The 26,120-nt window shown below is 41.0% G+C and overlaps 1 protein-coding gene across 1 annotated transcript in view; it reads left to right on the plus strand.

Moving 5' to 3' along the window:
* The window catches only part of CDHR2 (cadherin related family member 2), a 185,834-nt gene that overhangs the window by 49,088 nt on the left and 110,626 nt on the right, over window positions 1-26,120 (plus strand). The window contains exon 8 of the mRNA XM_075209134.1: window positions 6,021-6,152. Coding sequence (XP_075065235.1) covers window positions 6,021-6,152 — 132 coding nt within the window. The remainder of the gene's footprint in view (window positions 1-6,020; window positions 6,153-26,120) is intronic.

Raw genomic sequence — 26,120 nt, forward strand, 5'->3', positions numbered from 1 at the left:
GTGACATGAATTTCAGGGAAGTGCTGGTATACTTGGATGATTTGATAGTATTTGGCCAAACATTGAATGAGCACAACGAAAGACTCCTCAAGGTATTGGATCGCTTAATAAAGAAAGGGTTGAAGTTGTCCCTTGACAAGTGTAGCTTCTGTAAAACCCAGGTCAAGTATGTGGGATATGTTGTGGATCGGGAAGGAATTTCTACAGATTCAGCGAAGATAGAAGCGGTGAAAGAATGGCCTCGACCAACAATACTGAAGGAATTAAGGTCTTTTTTGGGGTTCTGTGGCTATTACAGAAGGTTTGTCCCAAACTACAGTAAACTTGTCAAGCCTCTTACAGATCTAACTCGAGGTTATCCTGCTCCAAGAGGTTCCCATCGGAAAGAGAAACCATTGTTCCGGGTAAATGATGCGTTCGGGGAAAGGTGGAGTGAGGCTTGCGAACAAGCTTTTGAAGGATTGAAAACCTGCCTGATTCAAGCGCCTGTTCTGGCATATGCCGATCCAGAGTTACCATACATTCTGCATAGAGATGCCTCCTTTGAGGGACTTGGGGGAGTGCTATACCAAGTGCAAGAAGGAAGGTTAAGACCAGTCTATTACATCAGTCGAGGTCTCTCACCCAGTGAACGGAACTACCCGGTGCATAAGTTGGAGTTCCTGGCCCTTAAGTGGGCAGTTGTTGACAAACTTCACGACTACTTGTATGGAGTACCCTTCGAAGTGCATACAGACAACAATCCCCTCACATATGTGCAGACCACAGCAAAGCTAGATGCAACTGGGCACAGATGGTTGGCGGCGCTGGCCATTTACAATTTCACAATAAAGTACAGGCCTGGGAGAAGAAATGTAGATGCCGATGCTTTGTCAAGATTACCGGGAAGGTTTGTGGAATCTCAGGAAGAAGAATGGATAGAGTTGCCAGCTCCAGAGGTGAAGGGGATGTGTCACGAGGGACGTGTGGTCGTGCCTCCAGTCAAAGAATGCTTAACAGCTCTAGGGGCAACGACAGATGCACTACCAAGACAATATTGCTGGCTGAGTCAAATGGAGCTCAGTGATCTTCAGAAGTTGAGTTCAAGCCAAGTCAAAGAAGATCAGCAGAATGACTCCTCTATAGCAGCAGTTAGGTGGTCTGTTAAACACAGACAAAGAATCCACCCGAGTAGTTTGAAAACGGAGGAAGCTATTTTGCTAAGCAGACAGAGAGAGTCATTGGTGGTGAAGCAGGGGCTACTGTATAGAGAAACCAGCCGCAAAGATGGCAGAGAGAGGAAACAGCTAGTATTGCCAAAGAAGCACCGTCCCATGGTTCTCCGTGCGTTGCATGATAAACACGGCCACCTGGGAATAGAGAAGACCATGAGTTTAATTTCAGATAGATTCTACTGGCCGAAAATGGAGATAGACATTGAGAGTTATTGTAAATCTTGTGGGACATGCATACTTCGAAAATCCCTCCCAGAAAAGGCTGCCCCCTTAAAGAATATATCCAGCAATGGGCCTTTAGAGTTAGTCTGTATTGACTTTCTATCAGTGGAACCGGATGAAAGCAACAAGTGTAACATTCTAGTGGTGACAGATCATTACACCCGTTATGCTCAAGCCTACCAGACAAAAGACCAGAGAGCTGTGACCGTGGCAAAAATCCTATGGGAAAAGTTCTTTGTCCACTATGGACTGCCTGCCCGCATTCATTCAGATCAGGGTCGGGATTTTGAGAGCAAGCTAATAAAAGAACTGTGCGAGGTCTGCGGGATAAAGAAGTCCAGGACTACTCCTTTCCATCCCCAAGGAGATCCGCAGCCGGAGAGATTTAATCGGACCCTTCTCAGCATGATGGGCACTTTGGACACTAAAAAAAAGGCACATTGGAGTAGGCACATCAGCCATTTGGTCCACGCCTACAATTGCACGAAAAACGAGTCCACGGGGTACTCCCCATATCTCTTAATGTTTGGAAGGGAGGCTAGATTACCAATCGATATCTGTTTTGGAATGGACACTGCTGATCCCCAAGAAAAGCCCCATTTGAAATATGTGGAGCAGCTGAAACAAGAACTAAAGGAGGCCTACAGACTAGCGGAAGCAGCTGCATCAAAAGCTGGACAACGAAACAAGGGTCATTATGATCTACAGGTCAAGGAGCATATTCTGGAGCCAGGTGACAGGGTTTTACTTAGACACTTGGGCCTCCCGGGGAAACACAAGTTAGCCAATCGTTGGCGAAAGGATCCTCATGTTGTGGTTGCAAAATTGCCAGACATCCCAGCCTATCCAATTAGGCCCGAGGGGCTTTCAGGCCCTATAAAGACATACCATCGACAACATTTGCTTCCCATCAGAGATGGTGTCCGGTTTTGGGAGGAGCCTGAAACAGATGAGCCAAAAGTGTCCACACCCAGAAGATCACGGCGAATCAGAGAACCGACCACAGAAGAAGATGATGGAGATGATTGGGGGTATGATGCTCCAGGTAAATTGGGAGAAATAGATTGGAGACAAGATATCAGAAGGCTCACTAGGTCTACCGAGGGGGCCGCTGTAAGACCTCCACAAGTAGAAGAAAGGAGAACTATGCCTGCCATTTCAGATGAAAGTGTCAACCCAAGAGTAGCTGGACGGTTGGATTCTCAGTGTTCAGTAGAGGAAGGCTCTAACCAGGAAGTTGACATGGATGGGGACGTCGTTGATCCAGATGGAGGATGCACTGAACGCCCCAACAGGGTGTTGGGGGGAGAGGAAGGGAACCCACCAGTCCAGGGTCGGCCTAAAAGGACCCCTAGAGCCCCAATGATGTTGACTTATGATAGTCTAGGTCATATGACTGAGATTCCTAAGGTGATTCATCCTAGCTGGGTCTATCAGTGGCCATATCTGACTCCCATATCTGTTATGCCAGGGCCTGTTGTGTATGGATGTGAAAGTGTATTTAGACAGGATGTCTTAACCCCTTTAAATTTGCAGGATGTGGGACAAGCCTCGTCATTTGTTCATTGTGGACTTGCCCCACAGGGGGAGTGTGTAACCCCTGGGGATGCTGCAGTTGGACTTGAGCACCCAGGGGCTAATAATCACAATTGCATCAGTAAGAAAAGAGATGCATATAGCTATTTACCAGTCAAGGAGAAGGAACTACATCTCCCAGAAAGCTGTTATGAAGAGGGGGCGGAGCCTAAGAAGACTGAGAAACCAGAGGGCGGAGAGAGAGAGGGAGAGAGGAGCATCCTGGGAGGGACTGAGCTGTGTGACCAGTTCAGATAGGTGACCCTAGGCAGAAGGGCACTGGATGAGTGATCTGAGCAGAGAGAGCAGTCTGCAGAGATATCAAAGCTCGGTGCAGTTCTGAACAGAACCTGCTGGAAGCCACAGTTTGAAGCTGTAGGAGGAGGTTTGCATGCATCTCTGAAGAAGGACATTTTACAAGTCAGCCATTTTGGAGATAATCAAGTTCAGACCTGTGACACACTGGTGCAGATAAGTTACTGGTTATTTTTATCTATCTGTTGTTGTTCAAGTGGGGTTTGGACTATATCTGGCCACAAGGGCTGAAGAGTTAGGGATAGATGGGTGGGCAGGTAAATATGCACCAAGTGTGTGTCTAATCAGCACTTGTGGAACTACAAGTCCCAGGATACAAATTAGAAAGGATTTTACAGTTGTTGCTAGAGGAGGGTCTGCATACTGTGACTGCTGTACCTCACTGCAAGTGATTTAAAGATCTCCAAAATCTGCAAACTGGACGCATGATGTTTCCATGCCATGCTGCATACATACAGAAGGGCCCCAACTTGCAGTGCACTGCTCTATTTGTGTGGTGTGTTTGAATACTGCTGTGTGTGTTTGGCAGTACATTGTAGGGCTATAAGGGAAAATATATAAATTCACCCTGCAAGATATTCACAGTATCAGGAGCAAGTAAGATATCTGATATATTTTTTCATGTGTATAAAGCTGTGACAGTTAATGGTTATATTGTTATATATTATATTATATTGTATGCTGTTATTGATTTATTGCGAGTTTTTGTGTTAACTTGGTGTGCATAGTAAGAAGTGGTGCGCCACTTTCATCCACACTTGTTTATTACTGTATTGTATTGTTTGCACTATTATTTCAAATTATACCAAAGTATATTTTTCTATAAAATTACAAAGCTGCATTTAGGATTTCCATTTAAATAAATGTGCCTGGCTGGCTTTTGCAGCACACATTTTGTCACAGAGTGTTAATACTGGGCAGGGGGTTTCCCGAATCTCCCCCTGGTGTATCTTTTGAACACCCCCAAGAAGAGAAAGCAGAGATTAGGATGGAGGCACTGAAAACCAAGTACCAAGGTGAGAAGCATCTGCGTGGTTCAATATATATATATACCCTCACAACGCTTAATACACAAGGGGGTGTTACAGTGGAGGCACTGCTGAGATACTGAAGACACACTCAGTGAAACCCATCAGCACAGACGTCATGGATAGTATAAGAGAAGAAGTGTTTCTGTGGTGTGAACAACAGACTGTGGCCCCAACTCGATGTTTAGGGATCTATGGTGACTCTCAGGGAGTGACAGATGAGGACAGATGATGAAGCATCTGCGTGGTTCAATATATATATATACCCTCACAACGCTTAATACACAAGGGGGTGTTACACCAGTAAATTCCATTTAGGGACCCTAATTCTAATAGTGGCAGCACAATAAACTGCCCCCATTGGATTGCAATACTGTCTATGTATGTTACTGTGATTATGCTGCTGCAGGTACTCCTGACTTTTCAAATTTGTGGGCCACATATACATTACTGTTTATGTGTTTACAATGCAGGGAGTGTACCTTTTATTATATACACATTGTAGACCCAGAAAGTTCAGACAGACAGACAAGGACCACATTTATTTGGTTTTGGTTGAGTCCTATTCCATACTCGGGTTTCTTATTTTAATTCTTTCTTTCTCATTCTTTTTGTTTCAACTATTTTTGCTATAAGTGGCTGTTTATATTACTGTGTTCATAGGGTGAAGACCTGTCACTGAGCAAAGTACAATTTGTCACCATCTTCATTGGCAAAGATTATACACCTTATAAATCGATGCTGCAACAAACACAAGTGTGTGCAGCACTTTATCATTTACAAGAACAAATATATAAATGTATAACTAAAAAGAGTCACCATTCAATTTGTGAATGAACAATGTTTTTTTCTCATGAGTTCCTACGCGGTGTTCCTGAATGCTTCTTCCAACGGATATGTGAAATTAACAAACACAGAATACAAAATACAGTGTAGTAAATTGAAATCATAAAGGCTGACCATCAATACACGTGCAGTTACTATTAAAAGTGAAGATTCCAGTTTAAAAGAAGTAATCCGTCACATTTCAGATTTTGTTTCTGTTTGGTCCCCTCTTGTGCCTGTATTTACTAGACTTTTGTCTTTAGTTGGTCATGTAAGATGTTTTGAAGTGGGTCCCATTTGTTTTCCTCCAATACGCTCGTATGGGTATGTACCAAAGGAGGTGAAACAATTTATCATACAAAGAAAGTAGAAGAAAATAGGTCCTAGTATACTTTTACTTTTTTACATATTAAATATCTAATATATAAAGGACATAGAATAAATTAAAACAAGGGTTCCTTTCCAGGGTTAGTCAAATGCTATTTGTATTATCACTTTATAATTTACCTGTATATATTACTGTATGACTATTCCTGCAATACTGAACATCGATGAACTTTCCTGTGTCCTCTATCTGAAATTTTATTTAAAATTCGATGAGCAATGACAATACAGTATATCTGTTTTCAGTCATATTAGAAAATGTATTGAAAAATAAAGTGAACATAAGAGAGTTGATAGTACTGTAAATACAGTTTATTTTCCCTTTGTTAGGAGTAATAGAAGAACCTTATAATATGGCATAGACTATGATCATAAAATATACAGTTATTTATGCTGATATGATTCTAGTTCCCTTCTGCTGTAGACACATTATTACTCTATGATACTAATTTTCTAGGTGATACCAAGTTCTTCAGACCTGTTCAGCATCAACAGTTCCGGAGTTCCTGCAATTGGTAACATCACACTTAATGGTGCGTTGAACTACAACAGCAAGAGCTCCTTTTACCAAATAAAGTTACTAGCGGAGGTAAGATAAAAGCCTTTAAATTATAATCACAGCTCGTAATGTGTATTATTATTATTACTGTTTCAGGTTTGCAACATTTATATTTTTGGGAGTTCAGTGTTTTTTATTCCTGTTGGGTTTTTCTTTTCACATGCAAAAAAGTCTGTATTTTTATGTGTTAAGGAACAAATACCTTAAAAAATGAAAATCTCCATATAACATGTACAGGTGCAAGGGGAGATGGGAGGGTGTCAGTGGACAGTATTCTAGAGGAAAAGGGAGGGTGCCAGGGGAGAGGGGACAGAATTTTTTGGGTTACTCTTAATATACTGCCCACCATCTTCGATGTAGAGGCAACAACTTTGTTTTAATAAGCATGGTGACGCTACCAATCATAGACACCCCCCTACTGTCGTACCTATAAGAGGAACAGGAGTAACAGGGGCTATGTGGCCAGGCAGCTGAGTAAGCCCACCATGGTCTGTCAGCTACTGGGCTCCATGCATCTACCACTGGTGCTGCTCCTGGCCCTGCTTCCCTATGCCACCTCCTATAGAACTGTATCGGTTGTCAGCATACCACCAACTTATTGAGGTCCCTGTAATTATCATCAACATATTATCTAAGCTTTAGTTTACAATATAAACGGAAAGTGTATTTCTGAAGTTAATCTACTATTTAATATTAAAGTATTAAAGTATGTCTGCCGTGCACACAGAGTGAACATTTTGTTGACCGAACCAATATTCATCAGAAAGCACCGTATCAATTTCAGTTTGATCCTCAAGCCAAAGGGTTGTCTCTTGTTCTTAGTAAACTGCTAGGTTACTTATTCATGAATATTGGCTCAGTCCACAAAATTATGGTTTTGGTGCGTGGACACCAGGTTCCCTTTATGGAAAATTTGCATTATTTTCCCAAATATTTTCCTACCATGTACTAAAAAAACATATTCAGTAATAATTGTGAGCACTACAGTTCCCGTGAAATGCCACATTATACATCCCAAGCCTAATTAACCAAAATAACACCAAAGCAAAAGGAAATTAACAGTTGTAACCTGTCACTCAGAAATCCCAAATTATGTATTACAAATTGCTAACCTGTTGTGTAGAGCACTTAGTCAAGGAATTTGATACCAAAAAGACATGTAGTCCTTTACCGAATAAACACAATTATGTGTAATTAAGGTTCTAAGTGATTACAATTAAAAATTGGATACATGTCGTTTGCCTTGAGCAGTTTGCAAAATTGTGTGAATGCAGAAATACTTCTACAAATCTTTGTGGATTAACACTCCAAAAACATACTAATAGGTTAATTGCTTGCTATCAAAATTGACCCTAGTTTGTGTGTCTGTGTGTGTGTGTGTGTGTGTGTGTGTGTTAGGGAATTTAGACTGTAAGCTCCAATGGGGAAGGGACTGATGTGAGTGAGTTCTCTGTACAGCGCTGCGGAATTAATGGCGCTATATAAATAAATGATGATGATGATTAAGTGGTATAAATACTACTGTCCACAATGCTGATTTTTTTTTTCAAATTTAATTTTTTGTATCACTTTTCAGATCACAAATTTATATCTATCATAGTGTAGTGTATGTGACTGTTATGTGGTTCAAGATTTAAAAGTGTAGACTGTTATAATATCAGATATTAAGTGTCTCTGTAAATCTATGCAATCATACAGGAGTTGAGGGAGGCACCAATGTAATCTTTTGTACTAGATCAAAGAAAGCTTTTTTGTCCTAAATTGCTGCTTTGTATGCACAATATATTGGAAACTATACAGCAGGCTCTGACACAAATGTGCCCAGAGGGCCATTCAGGAGTTGCAAAAGTGCTGACCTGCAATACTTCTTTAAGTGTGCAAATGGGTCTACCTGTCCGCCTAGCACATTTCACAGTACACACGTGCCTTGCGGTCTTTGGAAAACATTACAATTAATCTGCAACTTGCATTGCAGATAAAAGCAGCAAAAGATAAATAAACAGATTCAACAGGCGCTTCAAACAGATGCTGCTCGACCTCACCCTCAGGGCAATACACCTAAATTGCTCAATATACCACAAATAGATTACAAAAGATAGGTGACTGCAAGCACTTCTGGTTCCACTAATAAACAAACAGCAAATGTAATAGTTTAAGTCAGTCTCGATAGGACAATCCCTTAAGATGAAGGTATTCCTCCAATCCTGGCCACACGTAGTTATACTTACAAGAACATAGACCACTGAAGCAAAACCAATATGAGTAGAAAATGATCTCCCACATGAACTCCAAGTGCACTGGTTGTTTCCGAATGATCCAAATACCTTCCACTACTTCAATAAACTAATTGTCGTCAGCGTGTCTCCCCACATGGGACACCCTGAATATAAATTTGTATCACTAGCTTAGGGACTCACCTACAGGAGATGCCTTGACACTGGCAGCACGCTGTGGGGAGACACGCTGACGGCTATCACGGTGTTGAAGCTGTGGAAGGTTTCTTATCCTTTGGAGAAACATGCTGTGGGGAGACACGCTGCCGGCAATTAGTGTATTGATGCGGTGGAAGGGATTTGGATCATTCGGAAACATTGCAGTCACCCTTCTATTGTAATCTATTTGTAGCTTTGCAGGTAAACCTAATTGTGTGTTGTGCAAACAACAAAAATGTTGCATCAAAGACCAAGAAACCGAGACTTTAGGACTAAGCCCTTCATACACTTAGACTTTTCAGTTTTTCTCAAAAATAATGCTAGGTTTACTAATCTTAATTTTATCATAAAAAGAGGGGACATTGGAGTGGTCTTATTACATGTGGTCAAACTAAAAGTTTTGATTGCATTGGCCAAAGTGCATGTAGAAATGCTCTTCCCTGCTGAAGTGCAACTGGAATGTACCAAATGCATCTCATTATAAATACAGGCCTAGGTGCAGCTAGATATTTATGGACACTATAACAAAATTAAGTAAGGATCTACATGTAATGCTCAAACGTGAAAAAAACACATACATTTGGGTCTTTGACATAGGTAGTGGGCATTGCGTTGGATCCTGGACACTTCTTGATTGCTGACAAGCCTTGACCCTTGCAATGGATACTGACCTTTCCTGGACTTCTGTTAGTCCTGCCTATTTGTAGTATTGAATGTCATCTGAAATTGCAGTCCTGTCTGGACTTATTTTAGTGAGTGACGCTCACTTTTGCCTATCATGTGAGACTTCTTACTCACCTGCGACTCTTGCTGTATACATGCTGTCTCCAATACTTTCATGTGCTAGCATCAGAGATGGGTATAAGCTGCTACTACCAAGTGTTAAGTCCTGGGGAAAACTGAGTACTTGTGAAAATATGCCCCTGGATCAAGAAACACAAAAGCTGATTCTTAGCACTCGAGTTTCTTAGAAGAACATACTGAAGTTCCTTATAATGTTCCTATTATTCCTCATACCAGATTCAGAGAAATAAGACAGATCCTAGATTTGGGTTTCTGAGTAGAATCAAAACACGACTCAATTCTTCTCACCAAAATCGGGTATGAAAACGATGTAAAACATAATTTCTGGGAAAATGACGGATCTTGCGAGTTTTAAACATTTTCTTTTATATATCTCCCACTGGATGCTCTAGATAGGCTAGAGCATCCAGCGAGACACCGACGGAGACACCGACGCGCTTTTCGCTGTATTTGCTTAATCCTTTTGCCACGATTAAGCAAATACAGCGAAACTGGCGTCGCCGTCTCGCTGGATGCTCTAGCCTATTTTATTAATTTGAAAGGGGTTATTTTTTGATAGGGTAGATTTGCTCTATTATACCCAGAGTTAGTGGAGCATATGTTAGGTAGTCAGCAAGACACCTCCAGTATATTTATAGCCGGTTTATTCTGCGCATTTGCAGATTATGAAGGATTTCTGAATTGCTGCTCCATATTAGCCTCTGGTAATATTAGATGAGAATTAAAGATCATCCTCCTTGGAGGAATTTTAGGAGGTCCTAATCTATATTTGAGCACTTCAGTATAACCGTATTATTCCCCATACTATACTCTATATGTGGCTATTAGTGCATCCAGTTATTTTTAATCACACATTTGTTTTTATAGAAGATATTTTAGTAAATCTCGCTGGTTTTAAATTCACCAATAAAAGTTATATTTTAATCAGGTTCCAAACCATTCTTTATAGGTTCGTAGTGTGAGCTTTAGTGCACCTTATTATCTTTTCCCTGCTTTTTGTTTTTCATACTTTGCTCTTTCAGTGATAGGTTGCACCCCTTATGGTAAATTATTACAGGATTTTACCTGTTTGTATATACAATAGTGGGTTTTCACTCTCCACCACTAGTGCGATAGGATTATTTTTTCCTCTTTTTTTCTTTTCTTCTACTATGATACTGTGATTCTGTGTTAGACTTTTGGCTATTCTTGTGACCCTTCCCTCTTGGATCCTGATTCTGTACTTCGCTGACCGTCTGTGTGCCAGTTTTTGGCTCGTTTGACCTGTCTTGGATTTACACTATCTCCTGCAACCTCCCCAACCACAGTGCTACATGTACTGGCAGTCCAGATGACCGCAACCTGCGAGTTTTCAGTGGTTAAGCCCATCCTGCCTTGCAGCGGTTCTTAGTAAACACCGGGTAGCTTGTAGACTCCACACTCCTGGACAGACAGCGTCAATCTAGGTTAACACTTAGAATCCATCTTCCCTTTGAGTGTCTGTTACAGTTTGGTCTGACCAACGATGGATTCAGTGGATAATCCCTCGCCTAGGGGCCTCCTACAACATATCGTCAGGTCCTATCCACACACATAGACACCCTCCAGAATACTCTGGCTACGTCTGGTCAGCCTGTCGCATCATCGGAGCCAGCACTTCCTCCAGTAGTCACCTTCCAATTGCACATTCCTAATCCTCCTAAATTTTATGGGGATCATGTAGGAGATTTTTGAACGAATGCGCTATTCAAATTGAACTTATTCCTGGGAACTTCCTCTCTGAGAAAGCTAAAGTCGCCTATATTATTTCCTTCCTATCTGAACCAACTCTTACTGCGCCTCTCGATGAACCAGGTAGAGTGTCTAATACTGCATCTGGAATTCTGCTCCTGCGTTAGGGCACTCAATCCATGGGCCAATATATAATTCAATTCAGGACTATGGCTTCTGGGCTTTGTTGGAATGATGAAGCACTGATAGCAACCTTCTAGCATGGGTTATCTGATCAGATTAAAGATGAGTTAGTCTCACAAGAACTACCCTCTTCTCTTGAACTAATTTCTCTGTGTAACAAGGTAGACCTCAGCTTTTAAGAGTGAACACGAAAAGGAACAGTCTTGTGGGTCTAAATTTCACCTAGCCCCCCAGTTCCAAACTCCTATTGTCCCTCCAGAGGAACCCATGCAATTGGGCCAAACCCATCTCTCTTTACTTGAGAGTAAATTTAAAAATAAGTTATGCCTATATTGCAGTGACGCTGGTCATCTTCTTGGAACGTCCAGGAAACGACAATGCCAAATGGGTTCTGGAGAGGTCACGTTAGGTTCATCCAGTCACTCTACTCCATGCTCATCTGACAATAACTTGTTATCCCCATTCTTCTGCATCATACCTCCAGCCATTCCTCTTCCTGCCTTTCTGGATTCGGGTGCTGTGGGTAACTTCATGTCAGCTTCCACCGTTACTCAGTTTGCCATTCCTACTCTGCCTCTCGAACGTTCTATTTGTCTGACTGCCATTGATGGAAGCAAAATTGCCGGTGGACTCATCCAAGCTTGCACAGTTCCTTTCACCGTACAGATTGGGACCCTGAATAAAGAAACCATTTCTTTCTTGTCATTCCCAGGGCTATCAATTCTGTGCTATTGGGGCACCCATGGCTCCACCTTCATTCCCCCACCCTTAATGGGGGAACTGCACAGATTTTTTCCTGGGGATTACATTGTCACTCTTATTGCCTTCAGAGAGTGGTTCCTCCGGTTAAGATATTTAACTCTGGCCTAGCACCAGACAAACTCCTTTCTTTCCATTATCATGACTTCTCTGATGTTTTCAGCAAACAAAGAGCCACCAAGCTTCCTCATCATCAGATTTGGGATTGTGGAATTGATCTACTCCCTGGTAAATCACTTCCTCTGGGTCATGTCTATCCATTGTCCATCCCAGATACTAACGCCATGCAGAATACATCCAAGAAAATCTGAAGCGGGGTTTCATCCAAAAATCATCATCACCTGCCTGAACAGGCTTCTTCTTCGTTAAAAAGAAGTGGAAGCCTTTGTCCTTGCATTGACTATCGGGGCTTAAATGCCATCACTGTAAAGAAAAGAGATCCGTTACCCTTAATTACTGAGCTCGTCGACCGTATCAAGGGGGCCACCATCTTTTCCAAGTTGGATCGTTGGGGAGTGCACAATCTTATCTGTATCAAGGAGGGGGTTGAGTGGAAAATGGACTTTAACACCCATGACTGCCACTTTCAAAATTTGGTCATGCTCTTCTGCCCATGTAATGCTCCCTTCGTTTTCCAAAACTTTAAACAAGATTTTCCGGGATCTCCTTTATGTGGTCGTGGTGATATAGTGTATCTGAACTATATTCTCATCTTTTCCTAGGACCTCCAGTCCCATCGGAGACTTGTGTCAGAGATTCTCAATTGCCTCAGAATCTGTTCTGTAAACTCCTAAAATGTGTATTCAAGCAAACCCAGTTACCTTTCCTGGGTTACCATATTTCCAGCACTGGAGTTCAAATGGATCATGTTAAACTGAAAGAAAGCCAATGCCAAGGAATGGCCCTCAGAGGCAGTGCAAGCCGTTAATCTACTCAATATTGCCTTCTCTTTGACACCCATCCTGCAACAACCTAATTGTCAGCGTCCCTACTTCCTAGAAGTAGATGCATCATCTTATGGAACTGGGGCCGTCCTGTCTCACCGAGACTCCCCTGGAAAGCTCCCTTCCTGTGACGTCTTCTCACAAACTCCAGCCCGCAGAGATAAATTATGGGATTGGAGATAAGGAGCTCTTGGCCATTAAATTAGGCCTTGCAGAGTAGAGACATCTCCCAGAGGAAGCTTAGTTTCCAGTAACTATTTACACCAACCACAAAAATCTGTTGTATTTACAATCTGCACAATGCTTAAACCCTCGACAGGCAAGATGGTCACTGTTTTTCTCTTATTTTAATCTCATACTTACCTACCGTCTGGGTCTAGGAACAAGAAAGAAGATGCCCTCTTACGATCCTTTGATCCTTCTGACATGGAACCTCTCGAGGAGAACAAATTCATTTTGGAACTCAAATATATTGTGGATACTACTCCTTTTGTGGTCGCTAATTGTCCCCCACTCAATTCTTACCAAGTTAAGTATCAAATCGTTCAGTTGGGCCCACGCTTCTCGCTTCACTAGTCATGCTGACATAAGGAAAACCTGGGAACTGCTCACTCTGAGTTATTGGTGGCCCTCTCTTCGGCACGTTGCAAAGAACTTCATCACTGCATGTTCAATCTGTACTCCGCTTAAGGTGCCTCGGCAAAGACCCTTTGGCCCACTCATTCCGTTACCTGTTCCTGATCGCCCTTGGTCCCATATTTTGATGGATATCATCACTGAGCTGCCCACTTTCAATGCTTGCACAGCAGGGGAGGGTTGGCAAATTTTAGCCCGGGAGGCAAGTTTTGAGTCAGCAGCCTATTTTAAAGGAGAAAAATGCAGGTGGCCCAGTGATCAAGCCCCAAGTAGCCCACTTTGGGACCGGCCCAGGGGCAGATGCCCCCCGCCCCCCAGCCCAGCCTGCCCCTGTTGCACAATCATCTGGGTCATCACTGATCACTTTCCAGAGCAGCTCATTTCGTGCCTCTCCAGGGTCTTCCTTCTGCTTTATTTTTAGTTAATCTCTTCATCAAGGTAGTCTTCTGTTTACATGGATGTCCTAAGGAGATTGTATCCGATTGGGGTTCTCAGTTCATGTCTAAATTTTGGAGAGCCTTTTGTTGGAATATTGGTATGAAACTTATTTTTCATCTGCGCATCCCCCCCAATCCAACAGGGTAACTGAGACAACTAGCCAGGAACTTGAAAAGTTTTTACGGATGTATGTGACAGCCAATAAAAGTAATTACTCCTTGGGCAGAGTTCACTCACAATAATCACTTCCATGAAGCAATTTCCAACTCTACCTTCTTTGTACTCTATGGCTGCCATCCTAGACTACCTATCTTACCCTATGTTCCATCATCTGAAGTACCAACAGTGGATTCTGTATTGCGAGATTTTCCCTTTATTTGGACTCTAGTAAAAGAAAACTTTGTCGAAGTCAGCAAATTGGATAAAGTCATTTCAATTAAAATCTAGCAAACTTGGTTGTCTTTGTCTGAAAAGATGCGCACGGTACGCTATGACGTACAAGGGCACGCTACGGCATGAAATGGCGTACGCATCCACTACACGTGGCAGCAACAGTAATTGGTCTTTTACCATACATTCGCACAAACACGCATACTTATAAAATAGTACACATTAATGGTAGTTGCAACACATAGTCAGTTATGTCGAAATATAGTAGTATTTATATGTTATATCAGAGTTATATGCATATTAGTGAAATACACGGAACGGGTTGAAGGAATAACATCATGAGTGGTATCGTAATGAACCTTGTTACATATCCTACTGTTTGGTTCACTCTGCGAGGGAATCGCAGAGTGCATACACAAGTTATGAATGATAGGGAATTATGAACTACTTAAGACTAAGCAATCTTGGTGGGAAGAGCAGAGCATACCCCCTGCAGAGATGACCCCCTTCTTTGGATTCCTTAGGATGAACCAGCCAATGATTGACAACCCCTTGGACATTCCTGAGACCTGGACCAATAGATGCAAACTATACCATCTTCATTGTATTACTGTATTTGATTGTGTATATAAGCAGCAGCTTGTGATCCAGAGTGCAGACATCTTGTCCCCAGACTTCAGGATTGAATGACTGCACTGGATCCAGAGCGCCTGCGATAAGTAACGGCTGTATTTACTATTACTTCGCTTGAGCATATTATTCTACTTATTGCGAATAAATCTTTGTGCTTTGGAAACACAAATCGAGGTTCGACAATCGTTATTGGTTAGCGACAATACGCACATAACAACTTGAACACGATGTTTGGTCATCATAAGGAAGTTACTGATAGGAGGAGATGTGCTGTGCCTAATTTGAACCCCAGACACAGAGTCTGGTTGTCCAATCTTCAGCTACGAGTACCCAGTCTGAAACTAGCACCCACATTTATTGGTCCCTTGAAAACTGTAGAGATCATCAATCCAGTAGCCTTTAGTTTGGACCTGATTTATTCTTTACGAGTGCCAAATGTATTCTATTACTTATAATGGGGGTATGGGTTATTGCGCTGCTTAAATACAGGATGACCCTGCTTGCTGACACCTATATTTTTGATTTAATGTATGCCAGTATTGGTGTAACTAGTGGATATGGTACAATATAATGTAAGAACACAGCACAATAGTATAATAAGACACAAATGCTGAAAACGTGTGTCTTACAGTTCTGAAGATGTAATGTCATTGGAATTTGTCCCTTAGTACTTCTCCTTTGATCCATAAACAGGCCTTGTCTTTGTCTGGTTCCCAAGATGTTCACAATAAATTACATGAATTATAAAGAGAAAAACAGGTACATGTTGAAGTCTGTCGTTTATAGTTCTACTCGCAATAAGTAATGCACTTACGTAAATAAGCAGTTAAGAAGCATGTAGATTCTTTAGTCCAAGATTAAAGCTTTCTTCTTTTGATAATTGTATAGTTCTGTTCCCCTTGCCACATTCAGAGGTAGGAGTGATTTAGCAAAGAGAGAAAAATGGCAACCATAGTGAAGTACATATTAACATTTTATTACTAATTCACAGAGGATGCAATTACAAAACATCTTAAATTCCTGTTCTTTTCAAAGTTTGTAGCAAATATTCTTCCCCTGGACGGCTTAAGTCTGTGCAGTCTTCCAGTCATCACACCGCATTCCTTACAGTGTGCCGGTAGTAGTGTGTACTCGGCTTCCTGGTTGAGTCAGAGGGCTACAGAAGCCAATAGGGGTACATTTTTTGATTAGCATGTGTAATATCCATACCCTCATTATAACTAATCTCTAAACATAAGGGAGGGCAACCATTTATATTATTCTGGGTATAGGCAACAGCTTATTTCAGGTATTCTAACCTTTGAGCACCTGTCCTCACTCGATCTATTGAAATGTATTCCATGGTTTCCCTCTTGAAGCCGTTTGTTACTAATCAGTGCTCCACCATCACCTGTATTGGTTCAAAACCAGCAGGAGTGCAAAGTCAGACAAATTCTGGATTCACATATTTCCAGAGGTACCTTGCAGTTTTTGGTAGATTGGAAGGATATGGTCCTGAGGAATGTTTCTGGATTAAAGTCATTAATGTTCATGCTCCTCGTCTACTTAAATATTTCCACAGAAAGTTTGCTGATGAACCTTTATTGGGTGTTCGGTATCCACTCATACGGGAAGGGGTAATGTCATGTTTGCTTACCTTATCCTTCCTCCAGCTATGTCAGTGCAGATGGACGACACTTCCGGATGTCAGCTGAGATCAGAAGACCTAGAGACAGTCAATTCAAATTCCCCAGCATATAGAAATTTGCTCTGACACTGCAGTAGTGTTAGAGCAACAGGTTCCTGTAACTGTCAGACTTCCTTGCTGTTGTGATTCTACGCTGAACCTTTGTGACCCTTCCTCTTGGTGAACACTGGGGAACTTGTTAGACTCTGCCAGCATCTTGTTCTCTTGTTTTAATTACATAATTTCTTTCTGACCTGGATCCAGAAATAACAAAGCAGATGCACTCTCCAGAATGTTTTCTGAGCCCCACCTAGAAGAAAACTCTGGAAAAACAATTCTACCTGTGCACAACTTCGTAGGGGCCACTGTTTGTACGGATTTAGTTTCAACTCTGAAAAATCGTTATGGTGCTGATCCTTTCCTCGAAATCCTTCTATAGATGTCAATTTAATATTCCATAATGGCAACTGGACTCAACTTCATTGTCTTTATGTACCTGAATCAGTATGAGTTTAAGTATTAAAATTAGTCCATGTTTCCAAACCTGCTGGACATTTAGAAGTATATAAGACTTAAGAAATCTTAGTACATTACTTCTGGTGGCCAAATTTTAAAAGAGATGTCAAAAGATACGTTTCATAATCCTTGACGTGCGCCCGAAACAAGACTCCACACAACTCACCACTGGGTTTACTCCAACCTCTTCCACTTCCATCTCATTCCTGGAGCTCTATCTCTATGGATTTCATAGTTGACCTACCTCCTTCAAAAGGAATAACAACAATCCTAGCTATAGTGGATCATCTTACTAAGAAGGCTCATTTTATCCCTGCCAAGGCGATACCCACTGCAGAACAGACTGAAGAACTTATGACTTGGGAAATTTTCAGGCTTCATAACATCCCAGATGATATAGTTTCTGATAGAGGTGTTTAATTCACTTCTAAGTTTTGGACAAGGTTCTGCACTGCCCTGGAAGTGAAGGTTATCCCGTCCTCTTCCTTCCATCCACAGTCTAATGGGCAAACTAAAATGACTAATCAGACATTTGTACAATACTTACAATGTTTTATTGGTTACCTTCAAAAGGATTCAGATTGGATGGATTTTCCACCCACTGCTTAATTTTCATATAACAATTCTGACCACAGTTCAATTTACCAAAGCCCTTTCTATGCCAGCTGTGGTTTCCACCCAACATTTATTCTGAATCTCCCAGTTTCCCCACCACAATTTCAACTGTGACTAATCAAATCACAATCTTACAGGAAAATCAAGAGAAGCTTATTGAGCCATTGAGAGAAACTCAAGAATATTTTAAATAAGCTGCTGACAGACACCATTTTTCAGATTGGAGACAAAGTCTGGCTTTCCACTAAAAACCTCAAATGAGAGATACCTTCTCTGAAATTGGGTCAAAAATGTATTGGACCATTTAAAATTCTATCACAAATTAACCAATTTATTCCTGGTTTTCCATGCTTCTTTGCTTAAACCTTTTCATGATAACCCCTTACCTGGTTGAATTTTTGCTGTACCGCCACCAGTCATAAAATCCTGGACTGTAGAATACACAGAAACAGATTACAATATTTGGTGAAGTGGAGGGGATATGGTCCAGAAGAAAATACTTGGAAGCCAAACCAGCATAAAATGTTCATGCCACTAGGTTAACTAGACAATTTCATCTAAGACATCCAAACAAATCAGCTCCTGAGATGTCCAGAGGATGTTCTGAAAGGAGGGGAGTACTGTAAGCATCTATCAAGGATCTGTCAAGCCAGAGTTTCTGCTTTTGGAGTCTGCTGCTCTGCTGACTGAGCTATTCTGGCGGCTGGATAACTCCCTGCCTTTTCTCTGTGTTCTAGCACGGTTTAACTTTTCTTCTATGTTCTACCAACTTCTAGCTCCACCTCCTGATTTCCTAAAAATTATTGGCCATTCCTGTCTGCCTTGCCAGATTATTGTGCTCCTGACAGTAACCTAGTTCCTGCTGCTGCATCTTGCATTCTATTGTCCACTATTTGTGTACTGACCTCAGATTGTCCTATACTATGCCTCTGTCTGAACTTGCTACTTGCTTCATTGTGTACTGAACCCAGCTGCCATTGACCACTCTTTATTACACTATCCTCCAGCTTACTTTCCTTCCAAACACTGGCCTCCTGTTCAATTTCCGGACTGCTACAACCTACTTTTGGTGAATTTTCCTTTCTAAAAAGAATATGTAATTGATGTAAACAACTTTGGAATGATGATGAGGGTGATGATAACATTGTCAAATGTCACCATTGGGAAGATGGGTATCTATCTACTTGTCTAAAGATCTACTGATGTCTATCTAATGAACTCTGCTCTTTTATGCTTCTTCACTCTCCATGATGCATGCTATCTAATGTTCCAAATTAAATGCCCATGATTCATTTGTTAACATCCCCGTTTATTCTCCAGTTCAACATCCAACAACCAAAATGTTGGCTTTTGTTGCGGCCCAAACAAATCAAGCACTTCAACCAAAAAAGTGGCAGTCCCTGTCGCTGAAGTGCTTGGTTTGTATGTTCATGTCCTTTCAACACATTTGGTCCCAAGGACAATGTCATCTTGCATCATTTAACATTGTGCCTTGGTCTTTCATCATCTTTTAAATGTCTATAGATGCCGGATGTCCGTAGTTAAGGTCTTGTGTCCACTCTTGTCTTATTGAAGGATTTTGAAACTCTATATGCATATATTTATGCGTATATACATATATATATATATATATATATATATATATATATATATATTGTAACAAAAGGAGGCATTTAGCTGGCAATATGCAGATAAAGCAGGGAAGTAGAGTAAAAGATTGGCACAGTTATGTACCTAGGTGGAGATTAAACCAGGTAAAAACATATGTGTAGTTTAAAATTGATTTACTTACATGATTTAAAAGCTGCTTCCTCTCAGCAAACAGACAGGGTGGGTCTGATAGTCTAAACAGAACCAGGGATGGGCGTTTCCTTTTAAAAGAGAAGGTGGGTGTGTCACCTGTCCATCAAGCTAGGCCTGTAGGAGGAGTGTCAGGTAATAAAACCTTGCTTGTTTCATTGTTCAGAGAGACTAATGCTGGGGTAGCTGGCTAGTCTTGAGAGAGAGCTGGTCTATGTATAGCAAGCGTTTAGGGTCTCCATAATTGCTGTGAAAATATACGGTGTCAAAACATTTATTACCATCCTGACAATAAAGAACCATAAAAAGGAAGAAGTTGTACGCGTGTGCTTCACCAGTAGCGGGCTCCTGCCACAATATATATATATATATGTATGTATAGATATATATATGTATGTATGTATAGATATATATATATGTATATATATATATATATATATATATATATATATATATATATATATATATATATATGTATAATTTACACATTCCGTAGTTATATACATTCCATATTTATATACATGGGTTTTCGGTGTGGCCTCAGTTGCAAGTCTCGAGCAGTCCCCTTCACCACGGGGTTGTGCAAGTTGAGAGTTCCAGTCCCATCACTACTGCATTTTCATGTCACTTATGGGCCCTATTACCCAGAGGCACAAACACCACCGGCCTTGCACCATCAGAACAAGGAACAAGGAGACCTTTCAGGGCGTCCAGAAGCAACCCCGCTAGGTCAGACACTACACTTGAGCTTAGCCAAAAGGGTAAATCGAGATTGACATTTTAATATCAAACCACATGTAGATACTTTATGTGCACTGCTGTGCCACTAGGGTTTGCATCTTTTATCATACTGCCATGTATTTTTGCTGCTACACTTTCACTAATTTTAGCCAGCCAGCTTGCTGCAGACTTTAGCCAAAATTGGTGAAAATTTGGACAGTTGTGAAGGGATCATTAGAAAATAGACTGGAAATGACTGTTAATGCTATAAATGGTAATATAGGAGCCAAAACAGCTAAAAAAAATCACATCATTTTACTTATTTTTCACAATTTTTATTTAAATACAGATCCAAACCAAAACCTTTCACAATTTTTGGGGAAAACCAGAAACAAAACCAAAAGACGAAGACATTTTAGAACAAAAACCATAAATAAAACCAAAACACAGAGTTCGCTCACATCTATAATAATTACTAAACGTAACTATTGAAGACTAAACAGTCAGTAAAAATAAAGTGGTCCTAAACCTAAAAATAATATCCCTGGAGCTTTTTTGGCATCGTACACCTTATTTACTTTGTGTTCATTCTATAAAGTGGGACGAGAGTTATGGGGGAGACTGGTATGCCCCAGTAATGCCCTGTCTAAACTGAAGGACAAAAGAAGTGAGGGGACTTTAGTAGCTCACAAAAATATATACGTGGAAAGAAGACATAGCGGTGATTCATTAGCGGACGTATCTGTAGATTTTGTGTGGACCGTGCATAAAACTACACTGGGCATGCTGGGCATGCAGAACTAGGAATTACAGCCGTGGGATATGGACTAATTAGTAAGAGCAAAACGAGGAAGAATGGGCGCGGGATGTGGGTGGGCACCACTTTGAACTACTCGAGGAGGGAGTAGGCGTTTAACTCTGGATACATTTGATTAATGCACACCAATTTAAGTAATATCAAACGTAAGTGTTGCACCATCTCGGGGTCATGTCTAAGGCAATATTGGCAGCGCTGGGCAAACACAGCTCTAAAGTCCGTGGTGTATGCTGACTGCTGCGGATGATTTCCGCAGTTGGATGCAGGTGTTTAAGTCACTTTTTATTAGAGATGGTAACTGACCCCCGTGTTTTGGTTTTGGATTCGGTTTTGGATCTGGATTACCGTTGTGTTTTGGTTTTGGTTTTGGTTTTGCAAAACCGCCATTGCGTGTTTTGGTTTTGGTTTTGTTTGGTTTTGTTTTGCTATTTTTTTAGAAAATTCATGATTTTGGGCCTAAATTAACCCAATTTAGTGCTCCAACTGTTTAGAGACAAGTAATCTAATTGTTGAGGTAATAAATCATCCAAAAAAACAGTTTAATTCTTCGTAGGTAGGCCTATTCTACACACAAAACAGATTGTCTTCCTCTCCATCTATGCATATTGGCAATGCAGCCATCGTCTTTGGATGTATATTACACCCTACACTTATAGTTAAATATGTAAAGAAATGGAAAAAGACAGTTTGCTTTCTGTCTCTATAGGCCCCCCTCAACTTTTTTTAAAAAAACTAAAAATTCAGCCATTATAGACTGTACAATATTAATTGACATGGAGAAAGCCAGTTTGGTTTCTGTCTCTCTAGGCCCCCCTCCACTTGTATAAAATACTAATAAATTCAGCCGTTATATACTGTACAATATAAATTGAAATGGACAAAGGCAGTTTGGTATCTGTCTGCATCAGATCCTCTCTCCACTAGGAGTAAAATAGAAAACTATTCAGCCGTTATATAATCTAGAATATAAATAGAAATTGAGAAAGGCAATTTGGTATCTGTCTGCATCATAATCATCAACATCATCATTAGCACCCTCGTCGCCTACACAAATCTCCCCCTCATCCTCTTCTAATTCCAAAGTGGCATCCTCAATTTGTGTATCACCGGCTACACTCGGGCTATTAAGGCACACATCAGCAGAATGCTCACGATTAGACATCCCACTGTTGGATGGACTCTCCACAGGGATTGTTGTCATTTGTGAATCAGAGCAAATATTCTCCTGTAATGCCTCACTGTTATCTTGCAGCTCGGCTTTGATGCGTAACAGTAGTTGTGCACCAATTGTAGGCTGGGTAACTTTTTGGGATCTGCCACTAATAGCCAAAGGTGAAGGCCTTATTCTCTCTTTGCCACTGCGTGTGTAGAATGGCATGCTTGCAATTTTTTTTTTATCGTCACTTAACTTTTGCTCAGTTACACTTCTTTTTCGCTTCAATACAGTAAAAAATTTTTTGGTTTTTGTTTTTTGCACTAATTTGGAAACACTCTGTTGTTTGACATCGCCTTGGCCAGATGACGTACTGGGAACACTAACATCAGGACTGGTGACAGAACCTGGTTGCTCATTCAGATCATATGTGGACTGCTTTGAATCCATTCTGAGCGCAAACCACTGGGGAGTGCTTAAAATTATTTGGTAGATACTGCTGACAGATATGACTTTTGACAGCCAGAAATATTAATGCACAATTAGGGAGGACACCCCAAAAGCACTGAGGAGTGCTAAAAATTATTTAGTAGATACTGCTGACAGATATGACTTTTGACAGCCAGAAATATTAATGCACAATTAGGGAGGACACCCCAAAAGCACTAAGGAGTGCTTAAAAAATATTTAGTAGATACTGCTGACAGATATGACTTTTGACAGCCAGAAATATTAATGCACAATTAGGGAGGACACCCCAAAAGCACTGAGGAGTGCTAAAAATTATTTAGTAGATACTGCTGACAGATATGACTTTTGACAGCCAGAAATATTAATGCACAATTAGGGAGGACACCCCAAAAGCACTGAGGAGTGCTAAAAATTATTTAGTAGATACTGCTGACAGTTATGACTTTTGACAGCCAGAAATATTAATGCACAATTAGGGAGGACACCCCAAAAGCACTAAGGAGTGGTTAAAAAATATTTAGTAGATACTGCTGACAGATATGACTTTTGACAGCCAGAAATATTAATGCACAATTAGGGAGGACACCCCAAAAGCACTGAGGAGTGCTAAAAATTATTTAGTAGATACTGCTGACAGATATGACTTTTGACAGCCAGAAATATTAATGCACAATTAGGGAGGACACCCCAAAAGCACTGAGGAGTGCTAAAAATTATTTAGTAGATACTGCTGACAGTTATGACTTTTGACAGCCAGAAATATTAATGCACAATTAGGGAGGACACCACAAAAGCACTGAGGAGTGCTAAAAATTATTTGGTAGATACTGCTGACAGATATGACTTTTGACAGCCAGAAAAATTAATGCACAATTATGGGGGACACCCCAAAAGCGCTGGGGAGTGCCAAATATTAAGAAAAAATAATAAACCTCTATCCTCCTCTCTGCACTTGTGATTTTGGTTAGAGCAATTGCAAGAACAATATTGTATTCTCTGTCCCTGCTCTAATCAGCCTGTGACTACACCCTGCTCTCTCCCTCTGTCAAATGGCGATGGATTGCTGTGGAGGCGTGTATTTATAAAGTTGAAGTATCGCGAGAACCGAGCCCCGAGATCCGACGATGTCACGATGACGTTCGGCCTCGATTCGGATTCGGAACGGGCGGGAGAGTACCGAGCTGCTCAGCTCGGTACTCGGATACCCAAAGTTCGGGTGGGTTCGGTTCTCGGAGAACCGGACCCGCCCATCTCTACTTTTTATGTTGCGTAGGCGCCTTGCGACCAAATTCATCTTGGTATATGTCTGCAGGACCGTTGCTTGCTGAATACGCATGTACATTACTAGCACTCAACGTGCGTATATTACGTTATGCATGTTGCACTCAGAATGTGTCCGCTAATGAATCAAACCCATATTGATCAATACAGTAATCATACGAGAGAGAAGGATTAAAGGTGGGTGGTTGAACATTGTGCCGTTAATTTACAAGCAAAAACACTACCTTAGCCATATAATACATGAGGTGTTGATCCTTCACACCTATTATAACATTAATGAGGTAGTGCAGCATAATGTACGAACCAAGAAAGTGTATTTTATTGGGTAATCTCAGCTTTCTGAGTCACTATGGAAGATTTTAACAAGACAATACCAACACCTAAAGAGATTAAAGCCCCAACTTTAACTAGCATAGTGCCCTACGCCACATTTTTCAGTAACATATATTTTTGTGGAAACCATTACAACTTATAAGGCCATATATAAAAGGTCATTTTCATGTTTATATTTATATACACTAAACTCCATGTGGAAGTCAGGTTCACTGCCAGCTAGTGTGAGGACATTTAACAGGAAGGACATTCACAGGGTCAAGGACCCAGGCCTGATGGTCTGGAGGTTCAAGGCACCTTAAACCATTCTCTTCTTGGCGGCCTCTGTGTTCTTGGAGTGAACATTTCAACAGCAGTGTAGGGCGTGGAGACTCCTTCTGTACTTTGTCACTCCAGAAGAGATTTGATTAGTTTTATTGATGTGGGATCAAAGCAGGGAGTCCCTGCTAATAAAAAAAAAATACACAAAGAACTAGAGATGAGCGCACTCGGAGTTCGTGAATCCGAGCCCACCCGAACGTTTCCGATCCGAGTCGGATCCGAGACAGATCCTGGTATTGGCGCCAAATGAAAACTTGAAACCGAGGCTCGGAGTCATAATCCCGCTGTCGGATCTCCGATACTCGGATCCTATAAATTCCCCGCTAGTCGCCGCCATCTTCACTCGAGCATTGATCAGGGTAGAGGGAGGGTGTGTTAGGTGGTCCTCTGTCCTGGTAGATCTCGTACTGTGCTGTTTAGTTCTGTGCTGTGCTGTGCTGTGCTGTGTTCTGTTCTGCAGTATCAGTCCAGTGGTGCTGTGTGCTGTGCTCTGTCAATTTTGAGTTCAGTGGTGCTGCTGGGTCCTGTACTGTGTCCTGTTCAGTCCAGTGGTCCTGTGTCCTGTGCTCTGTGCTTCTAAGGGCATAGTTATTTCCCCAATATTCCCAAGTGTTTAAAAAATTAAAAAAAAAGTTATAAAAAAAGATATACAAAAAACTAATTAATTTTTTTTTTCATTACAACAAAATTTGCAAAACCAATCCTGCAGTATAAGCCCATTGGTACTGCAATATTACCAAGTTCACACATTCAGCAGTAAAAGTGCAGTGGTACTGCAATATTACAAAGTTCACACATTCAGCAGTATCAGTCCAGTGGGGCTGTGTGCTGTGCTCTGTCAATTTTGAGTTCAGTGGTGCTGCTGGGTCCTGTGCTGTGTGCTGTTCAGTCCAGTGGTGCTGTGTCCTGTGCTCTGTGCTTCTAAGGGCATAGTTATTTCCCCATTATTCCAAAGTGTTTAAAAAATTTAAAAAAAGTTCTAAAAAAAATACAAAAAAATAATTTTATAAAAAATTAATTACAACAAAATTTGCAAAACCAATCCTGCAGTATAAGCCTATTGGTACTGCAATATTACCAAGTTCACACATTCAGCAGTATAAGTCCAGTGGTACTAATATATTACAAAGTTCACATATTCAGCAGTATAAGTCCAGTGGTACTGATATATTACAAAGTTCACTGATTCAGCAGTATAAGTCCAATGGTACTGCTATTACAAAGTTCACTGATTCAGCAGTATAAGTCCAGTGGTACTGATATATTACAAAGTTCACTGATTCAGCAGTATAAGTCCAGTGGTACTGATATATTACAAAGTTCACTGATTCAGCAGTATAAGTCCAGTGGTACTGATATATTACAAAGTTCACTGA

Source organism: Mixophyes fleayi, chromosome 4 (genome assembly GCF_038048845.1).
Source record: "Mixophyes fleayi isolate aMixFle1 chromosome 4, aMixFle1.hap1, whole genome shotgun sequence".
NCBI classification, from domain to species: domain Eukaryota; kingdom Metazoa; phylum Chordata; class Amphibia; order Anura; family Limnodynastidae; genus Mixophyes; species Mixophyes fleayi.